This window comes from Sylvia atricapilla, chromosome 4 (genome assembly GCF_009819655.1).
Source record: "Sylvia atricapilla isolate bSylAtr1 chromosome 4, bSylAtr1.pri, whole genome shotgun sequence".
NCBI lineage: Eukaryota > Metazoa > Chordata > Aves > Passeriformes > Sylviidae > Sylvia > Sylvia atricapilla.
Genome location: NC_089143.1, coordinates 36,470,539 through 36,486,900, shown reverse-complemented (window position 1 = coordinate 36,486,900; position 16,362 = coordinate 36,470,539). Strand labels below are relative to the sequence as shown.

General features: G+C 33.5%; 1 protein-coding gene across 1 annotated transcript in view; it reads right to left on the bottom strand.

Moving 5' to 3' along the window:
* Positions 1-16,362, bottom strand: part of GPM6A (glycoprotein M6A) — a 114,118-nt gene that overhangs the window by 36,902 nt on the left and 60,854 nt on the right. Inside the window, exon 2 of the mRNA XM_066317579.1 lies at positions 1,033-1,225. Within this exon, the coding sequence (XP_066173676.1) occupies positions 1,033-1,225 (193 nt within the window). The remainder of the gene's footprint in view (positions 1-1,032; positions 1,226-16,362) is intronic.

Genomic DNA, 16,362 nt, shown 5'->3' with positions numbered 1-16,362 from the left:
GTCTTGCTATGAAAAAATTGAAGAACCTGCTCCTGCTGAATCTGGTGCCTACTACTTTTCTCAGATACTACAAACTTTTTGTACTGGAATAGAAAGACAATCTAATCTGCATGTCTTATTCATAATATTGTGAATTTACAGACCACATGTGCAACAGTTCTTAATCATCCTCTTTCTAGACTGAAGAATCCTCCTACACTCAAATTTTAACCATGTATCTCCTGTTCTATCAGCCTTCTTTCTTTGTAATCCTTGAGGCACCAAAGTTGTTATATATAATTATACACATATGTTGCATGAATATAACTATATATATTAATTATATGAGTGAAAGGTAGGCTTATACAATGCATAAGGATGTTCTCTTTTTTTAAGGATGTTTCACTTTGATTTTCCCACTCCTTGGTACTTGGTTTCTTTTTGATCCCTGTTAAGCCCTGAGATGTTTGTTATGGAGCTATCCATCATAAGAGGTCAATGTTTTTGATGACCAAATCACTTGACTTTTACAAAAAATAGTCATGAAAGAAAATAATTACAAATTCGAGGATAGGCTTCTTCAGCTTTAGTTACAACCGTTAGCAGCCCGATAAGAATTTGAATTTCAAATATCTAAGAAAGTCATGTCTTAAAGAAACAATTTTAAAGATACAAGAAAGCATTTCATTTAATTTCAGCATACAGTAAATTATTTTTTTAATATAATAACTTTAACAAAGGGAAGCTGATACTCAAAGGTCTTTCAGAAAGATTTTCAGGAATAGCAAAACACAAAACCTTCAAAACAGCTTAATTCTAGAAAAACCAGAGGCAGTAGAATTTTGACATTTCAAAACTCAGGGTTCTGCACAATTCCTTGGTTGCTTCATTACAAATTGCTTGTAAATACAAAAAACTTCATCTTCTAAGCTTATCCAAACCATTTTTTCTATGATTTTGACTAAAAGATATTTGCTTGAGTCAAATTTATATCCCTTGTGGATTTTTTCAGCAGTTTTAAAAGGAAACAATAAAAAAGAACAGGGCACTTACAGAGTAAAGGCGTCAATAACATCTCCTGCAGATCTTGTCATCTCAAAGTAGGTTTGCAGAATGTTGACGGTTCCTGAAAGTGCTTCATGTCCACAGCCACAGAACAGTGCAACTCCAGCATAGAGCAGGATGGTAGCAATCAAAGATGCATAGGGAATGCCTCCCAGGCATTTGATGCAACACTCGAAGCATCCTACAAAAAAGAAGAAAAAAAGAGGCTATATGCTACTACATTATATCAAAAAAGTCAAAAAGAATGTTTTATTCATGAGAAACACTTCTGAAAATTGAAGACTGTAGGCCAAAGAGAGTTTAGGTAAAGTATAACAACCCAGACTGTCAGAAAACCTGTGAAAGGTTAATCCAGCTTCTGAGTTTTCTCAGTTGCTACTTGACCTATTAAATGTAAACATGCCATCTCTTTAACATGAAAGGTTAAAGAGTTAGTTCCTTACAGAACTTCATGTTTTTATTCAGTCAGCCCTAGGATATATCTATATTCACAATTCCTGCTGGTCACCTATCCGATTACTGAGGAGGACTCTCAATAACAGGAAAATAATTTTTAAAAATTATATATATATATATATAGTTAGATAGATATTCAGTCCAATTCCTTCCATCATCATAGGTTTCTTCTTCCAATTTTTTGGACATACACTTCTGACAAATTAATTTCTCCTGCCTGAAACGCCAATTCCTTGTGCATTATTCAAATACCTCACAAGAATAAAGACATCCACCAAAGAGCACAGAAACAGAAAAAAATACAGTTGAATTTTATCTCTGTGTGATGTTTCTTAAGTGAAGGTAATTGCTCTTGAGTTATAAAATGTCAGCCTCTTGTCCTACCATCACAGTGTCTAAAACATTGCCCAGTCCCACAAAAAAATTTCTTCAGTAAGTGTCCTCAAGTTTCAGGCACTACCCAGCCTAGTTTCATGAATGCAGCATCTCTGACTCTTCCAAATCTCATCAATCCCACAAAACCTCTTACATCCCTTGGAACCCTTCCTATTGCCTTCTGAAGGGACAGAAAAGGTGAGAAACACTGGCTGAGAGAAGACAAACATGGAGTGACTCAGTAATGAGAAACTGTATTTTCTTCTAAGCACTTCCCTTTTATAGCAAAAAGGACCTGGACAGAAAACAAAGTGAGGCACACAGATTTTAAAATATTTACACAGACAAAGACCAAGTAAAAATCACATATAAGATGTTCAACAGGTATGATTCAATATATTTTAACTTGTTCCAAAGGCTTTATGCTATGCTAAGCAATAGTACCAGAGATAAATCAAAAGAAAAAAGTCCATTCTTTAAAGACAGCATGTCTACTTTCATTATGTCTAAATGTAGCTTCTCTATGTGATTTCATATTTTGTCCCCTCATTTGGTATGTTTCTATTTCCTATAGCCTAGATAAGCCAAGTAATAATTTTCTCTGTCTGTTAAAACCTTGAATTACTGCTTTTAATGAACAAATATTAAATAGTCATATATATTTGTTTTGCATTTATTTATAGATAAATTTATATACAATATTCTCTGAAGAGAATTCTTTAAGTTATTTTCAAATATGCACACATTTTACCCAAATAGAAACCCCTTGTTATTTTGTAAATTAATATTATGGAAGGCAATATTCAAATGTCTGGATAGCTCCTGGTAAAAAAATATAGCATACTAAACATTGAATATACTAAATATATGAAAGACAAAATAATACCCAAGTATGCATGCTAGTTGTATAAAAGAGAAAGAATATTATAACTTGAGATTCTTTTATTTAACTTTTATTTAAAGACGACTTACTCTGTCAGAGCCAACTGTGAAATGCCAGAGGTAAAATGTACAAATCCATACATTTACACTCTTGCCAAAGTCTTGCTGAGTAACCAGTTGCACAAGTCACTCACCTCGAGCATTCACCACCACACAGGTCCATGGGTGTAACCACTTCCAGGCTTTTAGGTGAGAGCATTCCATCTCCTACCACCTCATCTCTGAGCACATAAATTACTGAGTGAAGAACAAATCATCCATGCAATTCCTGCCATTCCATTGTACCAGCAGCAGGCAGTTCTCCTCTTCAGCAGCACAAGGCTTCGGATGTCCAGGGATCACCTTGAGTCTTTCTTCAGTGACATATTGTGGGGGTTTTATACCCAAGGACTCTGAGCTTTTTATTAGTGCAAGATCGCAGAAAAATGTATAAATGCTTTTGGAGTAATTAATTCTGCATGCAGATAACTGCAGGAATCTCTCAAAACTCCTTTGGTCCTGTTTTCTGAGATTAACCTTAACAATAACAAATGTGATTACTTCTTCAGTATTTAAAAGTCTACACAAATACTAGAAAAAATAATTCTACTGTAAAGTCTACCCTAAAATACCTAAGAAATAAATATTTAATATAAGTTGATTGAAAAAGAACTATGGGGCAGTACATAGTTACCTGACATCAGTTTATCACAAAATACCCATTGCCATTTTCAGCACAGAGTAACAGCAGAAAAGGCCTCAGAAAACTAGTAGCACTAGTACCAATATCTATTGACATCATATGAGAAAGTAAAAAAAGAAAGGGAGAGATGACAGAAGGGTAAAAAAAAGGAATGATGTATGAGGGCTTGTAAAGTCAAAGATGCAAAAATAAGATAGACCTAAATATTTTCAGGGACACATTGACTTTAGGGAGTGTTTCTTACTATTGCAGTAGCTTGGGGTAGGGGAGAGAGATTTTATAAAGATTTCTTTTCTCCTCTTCTGAGAAAAATGAAGTGGAAGACAAAGTTGTGTGTACTGTTGTCTGGGAACAGCTGGCTGTGCTTTACTTCCTGAAGCTGCTGCACCTCACTCCAAGTCCAGTGAGGGTTGAGCACACACTCAGATGTCACAAATTCAGATGTCATCAAAACCCACAGCTGGTGATATTACTTGAGCTTTATTATAGTAAAACAGTGTAAAAGTATAGTATGATAACAGAGTAAAAACAGTATAAACGATAGAGGCAATAATGTACAATCCAAGGAAATATTTAATCAAAAAAATTTTTTCCCATTGCTTCAAAATTTGTAACATAACTGAAACAAATTTATAGTTTCTGAATAAGTGCTTCTATTCACCTCTCTCAATAAAACTGTTCATGTTTATAAGCCTTTGAGGGAAGCTTTTAGTGATATATTTCACCAACTCGAGATCTTTTCATTCATAAAAAAATACTGGGAAAAAAATTAATTCAGCCACATGAAATTTTCAAATAATCATATCTTGTCAAAGCCTTCCTCATTTATTTATGCTCTTCCAAAGTCCTACTACTACCTTTTTCACTGCTTATTTCATGAGTAACTCTAGAGTTTTCAGTGTTGTCAAATCAACTCTAAACTAAAGAAAAGCAATGAATCAGCTCGATGAGTTTAAAATGAATATTACACATCATTCATACACCACACAAGGTAATGTGCTATAGGTAAGATCTGCTCCAGTTCTTTTCTTTCAAGTGTTCAGAATGTGCAAATGGCTGTTTAACACCAGAACAATAGAAATGCTATTTTAACCTGCACAGTGACATTGAATCACCAGCACAGTGTGACTCAGCTGCGAGATATGTATGTCTGTGTGAGACAGGCAGTCATTCACCTCTCCCAACACCCTCTCACAAGGCAGTTAACACATACAGTCACAGAAATAATCACTAGGAAAGATGAAAAAGATTGTGTGCTCCTTTGATGTTTGTTCTCATCTTCAAATACAGTTTTCAGTACTTTTCAAACTGTTCACTCTGCACAATAAGCTTGTGCTATGTAATTCAGCATCTACCCTTCTTATTTTGCTTATGTGTACCAATGTTTTTCCTTCAGTTAAAATCCAAATCTTCTGGGACCACAAGTCTTTACCAAAACTGTAGAAAGTAATCAAACACACTATCCTTTTTGTAGTTTTCAGCATGAAGGTCTGTACTGGTTTTTTTCTCTATTCCATTAAAATCATTCCATAGAAAAAATTTAGTCATGAAACACACCGAAGATGATAAGACAAGAAATTTTATTTAATGTGGATAAAATGAAACTCCAAATACTGGCTATATTCAACTATCAAAACACAACAGAATAATGTTGCACTACATACATCGATTTCCAGTCAACAAACATCTCATAGTCAACTACCTCTTTGCTCCTCTAAGTACAATTATTACTGTCTACATCAGAAATATTCTTGACATTGATATCTAAACTTCTGTATGCAGGCAAATCTCTTCCAGTTTCTAGGGTTTGTGTGTAAATATTCTATTATCTCTTCAAGTGCATCAGCCAAAAATAAGCTGACTTTCTCTTTACACAATCTCTACATCAAGAAGGCAAAAAATTTGGATATCGAGCAGAAGAAGAAGTTTTCCCTGTGATTTACATCTAAGAGCATCATGCACACAAAGAGCATCACCACAATAATTTCTTTGTTTGTATGTTAGTGATATGTGAACTCTTTCTCCTCGGTGTAGATCAGGACATATAACTAACAAATAAAATACTCAAAAAATACTTACTCCATTTCTGGTCAGTATATTTTAAAGGAAAAAAAATTAAAAGATTCAGGACTTATATTTCTTGTCATTTCTATCTGTGAAAGTGAAGTTAAACAAATGATATCAAAACCAGTTTCAAAAGGCTGTTTTGCTACTGCCTTTTACATAAAAAGTTAAGAAAACCCATTCACCCCAGATATTAACGTGAAGAAAATAAATATTTTATATAAATGAAAGAAAATAAATAAATATATATATATAAAGTAAATATAGAAAATACAGAACTATATGCTGGTTTCGATTTTTTTCATCCTTTCCACCTCGTTCGCAGCTGGGACACCTAAATGATTAATCAGATACTATATGTCCAAAGAATTACTGACTAATCACAGATAATTACGTCTCCAATGGGAACAAGTACCTCTGAAGAATGTACAACACATTAATAATACTTTTCCTTGAATTATTTTTCTTTAAGAGTTTTTTATCTAATATTAGAAGACAGGACAGAGTCCAAGTAAAATGGCAGAGAACTACATAAACTTGAAACAGAAAACAAAATCACAAAATCTTCTGTCTTCCACGCCTGGCTAGGCATGCATTTTCTTCATATCTAAATTTATACCACTTGTCACACAGCTTTCAGGGCCAATCAACTCAAGCAGTTTCACAGCCCCATCATGAAACATGCAGATTTACTTCTGAATTCTATTAAGCTAGACGTAATCTCAAGTCAAGCTACTGTTATGTAATATTTTAATTGATAAACACAGCCATCAAAACAATGTATTGAAGAAAAGCAATACCTTTTACTTATATCTCATACCCTCAAATTACTCAATATGTGGCGTGACTTCCTGATCTGAAACTGGTCTCCAGGACATCACAGTATAGCAGCAGGTGGAAGCCATACAGCTCCCTCAATACTGTCCCAAGGACAGAAGAAAGTATTCACAACATGGTTTAACAACGCAGCAAATGAGGTGAAGGAACATTTGAGAATGAATCAAAGATCACCCTTGTACTTTGATTTGGAAAACCTGCTGAAGAAGTGCTGCATACACAATCCCATGTGACTCGTCCCAGGCTCACTAATGGAGTACATCCCCACTCTGCTCCACCCTCTCCCATTATACAAGATCTACTGGAAAGTAGACCAATAATGCTAACAACTGAAGTTGTTTCTTAGTCTTGCTCAGGAGATGATTTCTCATTTAGATCAACCTTCTATAAGAATGCTTACAATTATAGAATTGCATATCGAGCAACAAAAAATAATTCTACCACAAAATTAATTTTGATATTCTGACTGCTGTGATTACAGTGGAAAAGTAGAATTGAACTCTTGTAAAAAACATGATATGTAGAAAAGCAAGAACAATGCCCCAACAAACACGAAAGGATTTTAAGAAATAGGCAGCTAATATAATGAAAATAAAAAACTGAATATGTAGGTATCCATCTACACATTAAATTTTGTATCATTACTGAATCTACTTTGATTTATTTCCACAGTGTGACTGGATATTAGCTAATCAAATATCAGCTAATACAGAAAATGAAAATGTTAGTCCTTAGGCTTTTATAGTCATTCTGCAGTTAATAGTTGCTTCAATTACTTCACCCAGTGTGGGACCAAGGCTAAGAGCAATCATAAAGACTTTCTTATTTGGATGCAAAATGCCTCAAACTAAATTGAAATGCCTAACACTGTGCATCATCAAAATCACTATAATGTGTGTTTGTTCATGAGAACCCCAGTGGCCAAGATGACAACTTTAAGCAGTGGAGATACAGTCTGGTTATGCTGGATCTTGGAAACAGCTCCCACAAACCCAGCCTTTCACCAGACCACTGTGCCTATATTACCTTGTACTAAAAAAAGAAAACCCCAGAAATCACCTTTGTGAACTAATTAGGATAACATTGCTGCCTAGGGAATTATATGAAGGATAAACATCAGCAACTTGCAGCCAGAAACTGCTCTGTAACATCTCACACAATTCCTCCTTTACCAAAAAGGCAACAATATATTTACCTTTGCAACACCCATACCATCCATGTTCTGATTCCCTAATTTAGGGAAATGTTCAGCCATAGAAAGAATATGACTTCAGATATTTGGATGATACTGAGATTATCTCACCATGAATACACCAGGCCCTCACACAGATATCTCCCAGTGGCACCAGCCCAACAAAAAAAATTATTATTTTGCAGCACAAACCCCCACAATTTTCCATTCTATTTACTATGACATGTTGTCTATAGGTTAGTAAAAAGGACTTTGACTAACATAAAAAAACCCCAATAAAATCCTTCAGAGGTTTCAAAACAAAAATGAAAAGAAAAATTTCATACTGGTAAAAAAGTGGTCTGAAAATGCAGCCTTAAGGGTATATCAGCCTTAATGTGTATGTCAGGAATTCTTTAGCAACAAAAAAATTCATCTTTAGAGGATGATGTTTTCTTATGTGGCTAAATGCTGAAATACTTGAAATTGAAGCAATAATAAAATATATGATCCTTCAACATGTTTTGAAATGCAGAAAATATTAGCAATCTTCTCTGTAGTCATTAAAGCAAAAGGAATGGAGTGGTCACAGTCTAAGGAACATAGCTGAGTTCAGCTCAGTTTTATCTTATTTTTGAAAAAAAAATTGAAATAATCCACCGCTCATTTACTCTACCCTATAATAATACAAGATTGCTCAGCACTTGTACTAGGAAAATATGTTGCTGTAAAACTTTTCTAAACTGAACTTAATTCTTTGAGAAGTTTTAGTTAGAGATTTCAGAATTCTAATACCAGCCTAGGTCAGTAGTCCAATGTAAACTTAAGGGTTTCTTGGAACACAAGAGGTTTTTATTTTTAAGTCTGCAAAACCCACTGGTAGCAGTACCAATATTTTTAGAAGAGAAAATTGCACAGCAAAGTACTTTTTTCCAAAAAGAAAATTACTAAGACCTTCAAAGATCTAATTAACAAATTCCTTTTTTTTTTTTTTTTTTTTTTTTTTTTTTTTTTTTATCCTTAGTGCATATGCAAATCTTAAAGTTCTTCCTTTCATGGTTATTTTCATTTGAAATATGGGGATCTGGAGATTACATGGTATTTTAATAAAACACAGTACATTGCACAAAACCCCTCCCTCCCTTTCTCATATGGATGCTGTCTTGATCTGAATAACAGATAACAGTTAAACCTGAACAGGGTAATAGAATTAATACATTTTTTACAGTGCTTAACATTAGGTATGATTTCATCCAGAACTGTCCCTTGTTCTTGTTCCTTGTTAAGCACTCAATACTCCAATTTGTAGTGTTTGACAAACTGCACTTACTACAGAAAAAAAAGCAATTCAGCAAGCTCACTAATAATCATGGTACCTCCTACACCAGAAATAACTTAGATTTGCATTTTCATCATATGCATTGAACACATTTTTCACTTATATTCAAGGCAATTAAATCTCAAACAGATTCCTTATATAGATACCTAATAATCCACTGTCCTAATTTAGAGTTGGAGTAAAATGAAACAAGCTACTTTGCCAATGAGAACAAATATTTTTTCCAAGAAGCCTTCATCTATAACACTTAGCTATTCAAACACCTGTGTTTTGCAAACCCACCTTGCCAAGTGACCTATATTATCTGCATTACCATCAACTGACACAACAAACTTTCAAAGCCAAATTAAAGATTTATTTTATACCTGAGCTAAATTATATTAAAAATAAGTTTTCAGCTAAGTTTAAAGACACAGCTAAGATAAAGAAACTGGCTTTTAATTCTTATTGAAGCTCAAAGCATGAAAACAAACAGCAAGGAAGAGGAGATCCTCTCTTACCCTTTGTTTAGGAGTCACGTGTACTAACCCCAAGATAATGAACAAGATTCTCTTGTTTCATCCATCTTAACTGCTCTGAAATCTGGAGGGGAAAAAAAAAAAAACCCAAACAGGCTTTCTACAGCCTCTTTTTCTGAATAACTGAAACACAGCTTAGGATAGCTGAATATGAATAAATATACATATATATTTATATACACACATACAAAAATCCATTTTCCATCATGGTGGACTATACTATTTTATCAGTAATCAAATAGCTTGTTGACTGGCTCTTTTGCACCAAAGCATTCTGCCAAAGTATTTGCTGAACGCAGATAACTCTCTGATGATGAGAATCACTGGATATCACCCATTAATAAAAGAGCATTGTGAAGCAATACAACTGATTAGTACCTTTTGGCAAAATGTAGATCTAAGCTATAGTGACACCAGAGAAACAGTGGCTTGGCAGTCACCATGAGTCATGATCAAAGGCTTAGATTTCACATCCTGAAGGTACATTCCAAGCTTTAGCAGAGACTGCACAACACCTTGAAGAGCCAATCTGTTTTTCTTTCCTACTCCATAACTCTCAACAACAAAGAGAAGCTACCTTGGATTGATTGGAAATACTTTTTTAAAGCAAAGTACCTCATTTGCTTTGCCAGTCAGACAGGAAACTAACCTTTTCATCATTCAAAGGTTGTTTGTTTTTTTCTTTGATGGACAGGTAAATGAGCATCCTGCGTGCTGTATGCTTCCTTTAAGGTACCAGTGCTAGCTCTCCCAGCCCTGTCAATTGTAATTCCAACAAAGAACTAACTTAAGCAAAAGCTCCTGGCTTGCACACCTCACAGCTTGTCAAAGAAATTGGCTCAGCTACTATTTAGGTCCCTACACAAGGCTCCATTTAGTAAGGCACTGAGCACGTGCCTGGCTGAAAACATGTGCCTTGTCCAATTGACTAAAAATCAAATTAACAGTGTAGCTTCAATAAAAGATACAGAGTATGATGTAGGTATCCAGACCTAGATGACATTACACTAGATGATATGGCACCTTCGTTGTTCCACACTCATACAAAAAAATATTCCATATGAAATATTTATAAATGTCCATGGTTTCATTTATCTGTGCCCAAGGGGCTAAGGCTTCTGGTGAAAAAGAAACATATTATTAAGATAAAATATTGGAAAAGGGGCCTGTCCATGCTTGAGAAGATTGATTTTATCAGTATTGGTATTGCTTGCAGTCTAAATCAATGCAAACTTTTCAGAAAAAGTATCAATTAAAATAATTACATACATGCAAAAATCTATACAATTACACCTTGGACAGAAATGAGCACTCATATTTTGGACATTGATGAGTACAACAAAAAACAGAAAACTGTGTTGTGATTAACTGTTATAGAGTCTTCAGTACATTAGGTTTATTGCTGCTTAATGAGACAGATCTCAATCTGGCAGTTAATAAATATTAAAGTTACTGACACAGAGCAGTCACTGCCTAAAATACAAATCATTCAGGCATAACATAGTCAATCTTTATAATCTTAAAAAAACTTTCTGGTTGATTTAACACAGACAACATTTGTCAGCCTCAAAATCACTCTAAAGCTAAACGGACAGGAATAAAACAAACTAGCTTCACAAACATGATACAAAAAATGAAGATGTGGGTCAGTTAATTCAAAGAGTTTGTCCACTACATGCACTCCACAGATCATGTATCTAAGATTTGTACATTAAATAAATTAGCAATTTATTATCATTAATAAATGGGTTATAAGCATATTATGTATATATCAATAATGCATAGGTGATGATTAAAAAATTCTACATTTTTATGGTTTGATTCAATTGAAAACAATAATTTGGAACACTAATTCTGTGCAACACCTACTACTCTAATTATAAAGTGAATGACAATGCCATGGATCATGAAACCAGAAAATAAGTATCCTTTTCATCTCTCTCACCTAGAGTTCATAGAATCAATCTCTCAATTCTTTCCCTCAGCCTTGAATAGAACTACTGCTCCCAAAGGAAAAACTACTATGAAGTATGTACTGAAATATAATTCTGCGCTATTTTTTCTCATTCACAAATAGGTTGAGTTATACTAGGATTTAAGCTAGATACTTTTTCGCCTTTTTTAGTGAATTATTCAAATCTCGAAAACCCAGAAAACGTTGCTTTATTAATTTCCTGTGCACTTATTTGTTTAACTGGAATGTTCTACATACCTCTTATATATTTAAAAGGTGTTTGTGGGTTTTGCACACCTACATTTTAGGGAAGGTAGCATCCTCCTTTTCTTCAGGTATTGGAAAAGAGGAACAAACAGATTATCTGCCAAGTAACTTTTCAGTTTGGTACTCAAGATTAATATGATTATTCAGAATATTTACATTTATATAATCAAAGCATACATTGTTGTTGTCATTTCCAATTCTTGGTGTTTACAACTCAGAAATAAAAAAAAAAAAATGCAAGTACAAGTAAGATGCAAATACTTTGGTCTCAGGAAATTTTCCACCAGCAGCTGTGCAGGGCATAATGGTCAAAAGCATATGAATAAAATACCAAATATTCAGCTTCCTTAAATGATCTTTTTTCCTCACAAATCTTTTCACTGCTGAACAGGATAGGGTGTGTATTTTGTGTGTACTTATATACATACACAGCTGTTAGCTGAAAGTAGTGGATTTCTAGAACTCAAAAGGCCCAATTTTTTGAGATAATACCAATTAAAGCTTTAATTTAATTGGAATTATATAGCCCTTTCTCTTTATTCTACATTATATGCGACTTCTGATTCTAATGTCCTCATGTTTTACATCACTTTTATCTCAAAAGCCTCTTTTTGCTTCATCTGCTCCTTTTACCCTCAGGCTCTCTTCATTTTGGCTACTCCTACTCCCTTGAACACCTATTTGCCTGAGATTATCAAAGCTGATAATCCTGCTAGTTCTCTTCAAAGCTGGGGGACAGAAAGCTCATCTGCTCTGGGGAATGAGCAGCAGGAACACAGCACTGCTTCCCTCTTCTCTCCCCATCCTTGTTCACCACCCCTCTCCAAGGCACAGAGATAGTCCTCAAAAACATGAAACAGACATGCACAGGTTGTCATGTTTACTACCCAAAAGGGTACAACATCTTCAACTAAAGTAGTAGAAAAAAGGAATTATAAAAAGCTTCAGTATGAAAATATGAATATTCTGAATATTTCTGTCTGGAAAAAAAATCCATAATCTTTTAATGGAAGCATTATATGACTGTCACTTATACAACTCAGAAAGGAAAAAAAAAAAATACACCATTATGGGGCAGATAACCGTTATCCTTCAAGACATGACTACTTATGAAGACTGCTCCATGAAACTAATTAATGCCATTGTATATATTTTAAAAAATATATGTGAATATATATATAACACTTTAAAATGTGCTACTTGAACTCTTCTATATAGTAATTAACAGCTTAATGTAATTTTAAAACACAAGCCAATGAATCTATCAATAAGCAGGTTTGTAGACATAAATGAAACACAGACATAAGTATTTGTTAACGAACTTAGAATAAATGATCTACAAGTATCATTTAGTCAGTGCAAACTTACACATCCTTTTTATAATAGATACAAACTAGAAAGATACAGATCATAAACACAATCTCTGTGAACTAGTATGTTACATGACTTCTCAAGTCTACAACTAAAAATCTTAGTGATATGAAACTGAAGGGTTTTTTTATTGGAACAAAGTCATTTATTTTCCTTCTACCAAGACCTCAGATTAAGTTATGTATTTCTTCTGAACAGAAACATCTGCAATCAATTTCTACTGGCTTCAAAATGCCCATATAAATAAAACCTAAGCTATCTCCCTCTGGAGTTATACAGCTTTTATTACTGACTCCAGCAGCAACAGAAAACTCAACAAGTATTAAATGTAAAAACAAGGTTTAAAGGAAAGGAACATATAGCTGTATTGAGGAAAATGGCTCTCAACCAAATAGAATAGACTCTAGTGCAAGATCAATCTGCATTGAGTATGCGTTTAGTTTTCACTGCCTATTTAGAGTGGAAGAAACATTTATACTTATATATATAAACACTAAAAGACATTTACAAGTAATATATGGGACACAGACAAAAAAATCCTCTATTTCAAGAACGGACTCTGAAATCATATTTCATATTACTCTAATTCACCTACTGTTTTCCATGAAAGACTGACTTCTTGTTTCACAGAAGTTCATTTGTAAGATATTTAGATGTAATTATTTTTTCCTTCTAGAAATCTAAGGCTAGAGAATTATTTTTGAGATGGGCATTCGAAAGCAAGGAAAGATCTGTGAAAGATGAAAGGCAGTACAAGGTGGGAAACATGCTAAAAAATAAAAGTAGAATTGCCATAGAACGTTTTCATCCTAATAGTGGCAGACATTACTAATCATTTTTTAACCATTGATTGTGAAACCAAGTCAGACCAACCTAATCCTTACACAAAAGTGCATTAAAATTGTAACTTACACTTAGTTTTCTTTTTAAAATTTCTTTAGAAAGAAATCCATTGCAAATAATGCAGAATGAAACCTATCTACATGTGACTTGCACTAAATATAAACTACAAGACTGGATGAAATTCAGCAGTACCCTAAGAGCTTGATTAGATAGTTTCACCTATACCTCTAGGTATAGATATCATCTGATATCTATTTACTAGTTCACCCTTCCCATGCCTTAACTTTAAAATAGGAAATGCCCGCAGTTGTTAAATACAGTTTATGTTGGCTTTAGACAGTGTTATCATAATTTTTGTTCTTCCTAAATTTCAAATGCTAAAGAAAGAAGGATTTTACATGAAACAGAAAAATCAGACCAATCCTGAAATAAAGAAGCACTGTCCAGCAGCCAGGATCCATGATGACTGGCTCTGATTTCTCTTGCATCTCCTTGTCTGCTTGCTTGCTCTACAGCTGGAGATCTCTGTAGTTCTTCACACCTACACCACTGTGATGGGGTGCTTGCTAATCTCACATTTCACAGCCAGAAATATCTACCTTCCAGTAAATTATTTCACTGAAGAAGTTCCAGAGAGAAGAAAGCAAACAAAGCAAAATCAAGATGATATACCACATTTGCATAGAAACAACAATAAAACAAGTTCAAAACAATATTTCACAGAAGTATTAGTACTTTGGCAGTGAAAACAAAGTCTTTCAAATAATATTTGTAGTAGGTAAGATTTATATTGTATTTTCCTCATTAAATGATGTGTAGTTATTTTATTATGGTCAAACAAAAATTTCAAGTAGCGTGTTTGCCTTTGAGATGCAAATTTTTTTTCTCATACTCTCAACAGGTTTGAACTTGAAATCTTTTTAATATAAAATATTTAATATATTGCAATATAATGTAATGTAATATATAACATCTTATGAAATTTCCTGGTGATTTAAAGCAAGATCACTATAGAAAGGGAACAACAGATATTTTAGGAAGATATTTATTACTATATAAATAAAAGGCATTTGTCTCTTTTACAGAAGTGATTTTTTGCCAAAGATTACTGCTATAAGTTGTGTGTCGACTGCAATCAAATTTGGTGAATAAATTTGTTTTCATTTTATCTTCAATTTGGAAGTCTTCATACTCACTCAATAAACATGAAAAAAAATAACATTAGGGCATTTTTGGAAAAGCAATTTAGCATTATATCTAACGTCTTTGAAAAAGTGGATTTTTTAGAGGAAATGAAAATATGTAATTTTTTTACAACAAAATTAAAAACATGATCGTTGTAAACCACTATTTTTTTAAACTTGAAACTGTCAAAATTAATCAATTGTAGCTTTTCTGCACTAATTAAATTAGGTTAGCACATCTATCTCCAGAGGTAAGCCATTTAGCATTAAAAAAGGTCAGTCTCAGGAAGACTTATTAAGCTCCTATACAGTCTCTTCATTCTAACGCTATGCTAGGAGCAATATATTTTACTCTAGGGAAATAAAAAGGTACAGAAGTGAAAAGGTCAACAGACAGGTTTGAGACAAAAACAAGAAACAAAACAAAGACAAATGCATTTGAGGAAAAATAATTTGTTAACGTAATAGTTGTGGATATACATGTATCCATACCACAATTATGTAAAAGTATTTATACAAAGTTATTTAGGTTAAGCTGTAGGTTTTTTAAAAAACAATTGGAGAATATGTCTTTTCTGTTGTATCAATTTTTTACCTCCAGAGTAGTTATTCCTAGGCCATTCTGTCTGGGATTTCTAGTAAGCTTTAAAATGTCATTATTCCAGGCACACACCTTCACCTACATTTTCATGGGAAACTCATCGCTCACAAGTGAGAACAAAGCTGTGTTGTAGTCAGCAGCTGCTGCAGTGTGATAACAGGCCACAGGCACAGTACTCACTATGGGAATATAGACAAAATTTTTAAAATGGAAGAACCAGATTCTTTGTGATATAGTATCATCCATACAAACTGCAAGTAGGTAATTAATTTTGACTGCCACTACACTTCTTTTTGAGGTAGTGAAGGAGTTGCACAGAATTATACAGCCAGACAAATGAGTTTTGCCTACTTTAACAGGTATTTTGAACAATGCTTTCACCCACTTGCCCCAAACATTTCAGAAAAATGTTCTTTTAAACCAATCTATTTCTAAGTTTTGGGGATCTATTTGTTTTTAAAATATTTTAGCATTTTTAAATGGATTTGTAAGTTTAAGCTATTTCTTTATCTCTTTTTATAAAAAAAGATTTTAATAAAGCCAAAATTAAAATACACATTGTTTTTTATAAAGCCAGATTATTTATCTGAATTAACAACTAATAGACTTTAGATTTAGATTTAATAAATAATTTTAGATTTAATTAATAAACTTTAGAAAGATTCCACAACTTTAGCTGTTTCAGGACAGAGAAGTAGTATGCAGAGTGGACAA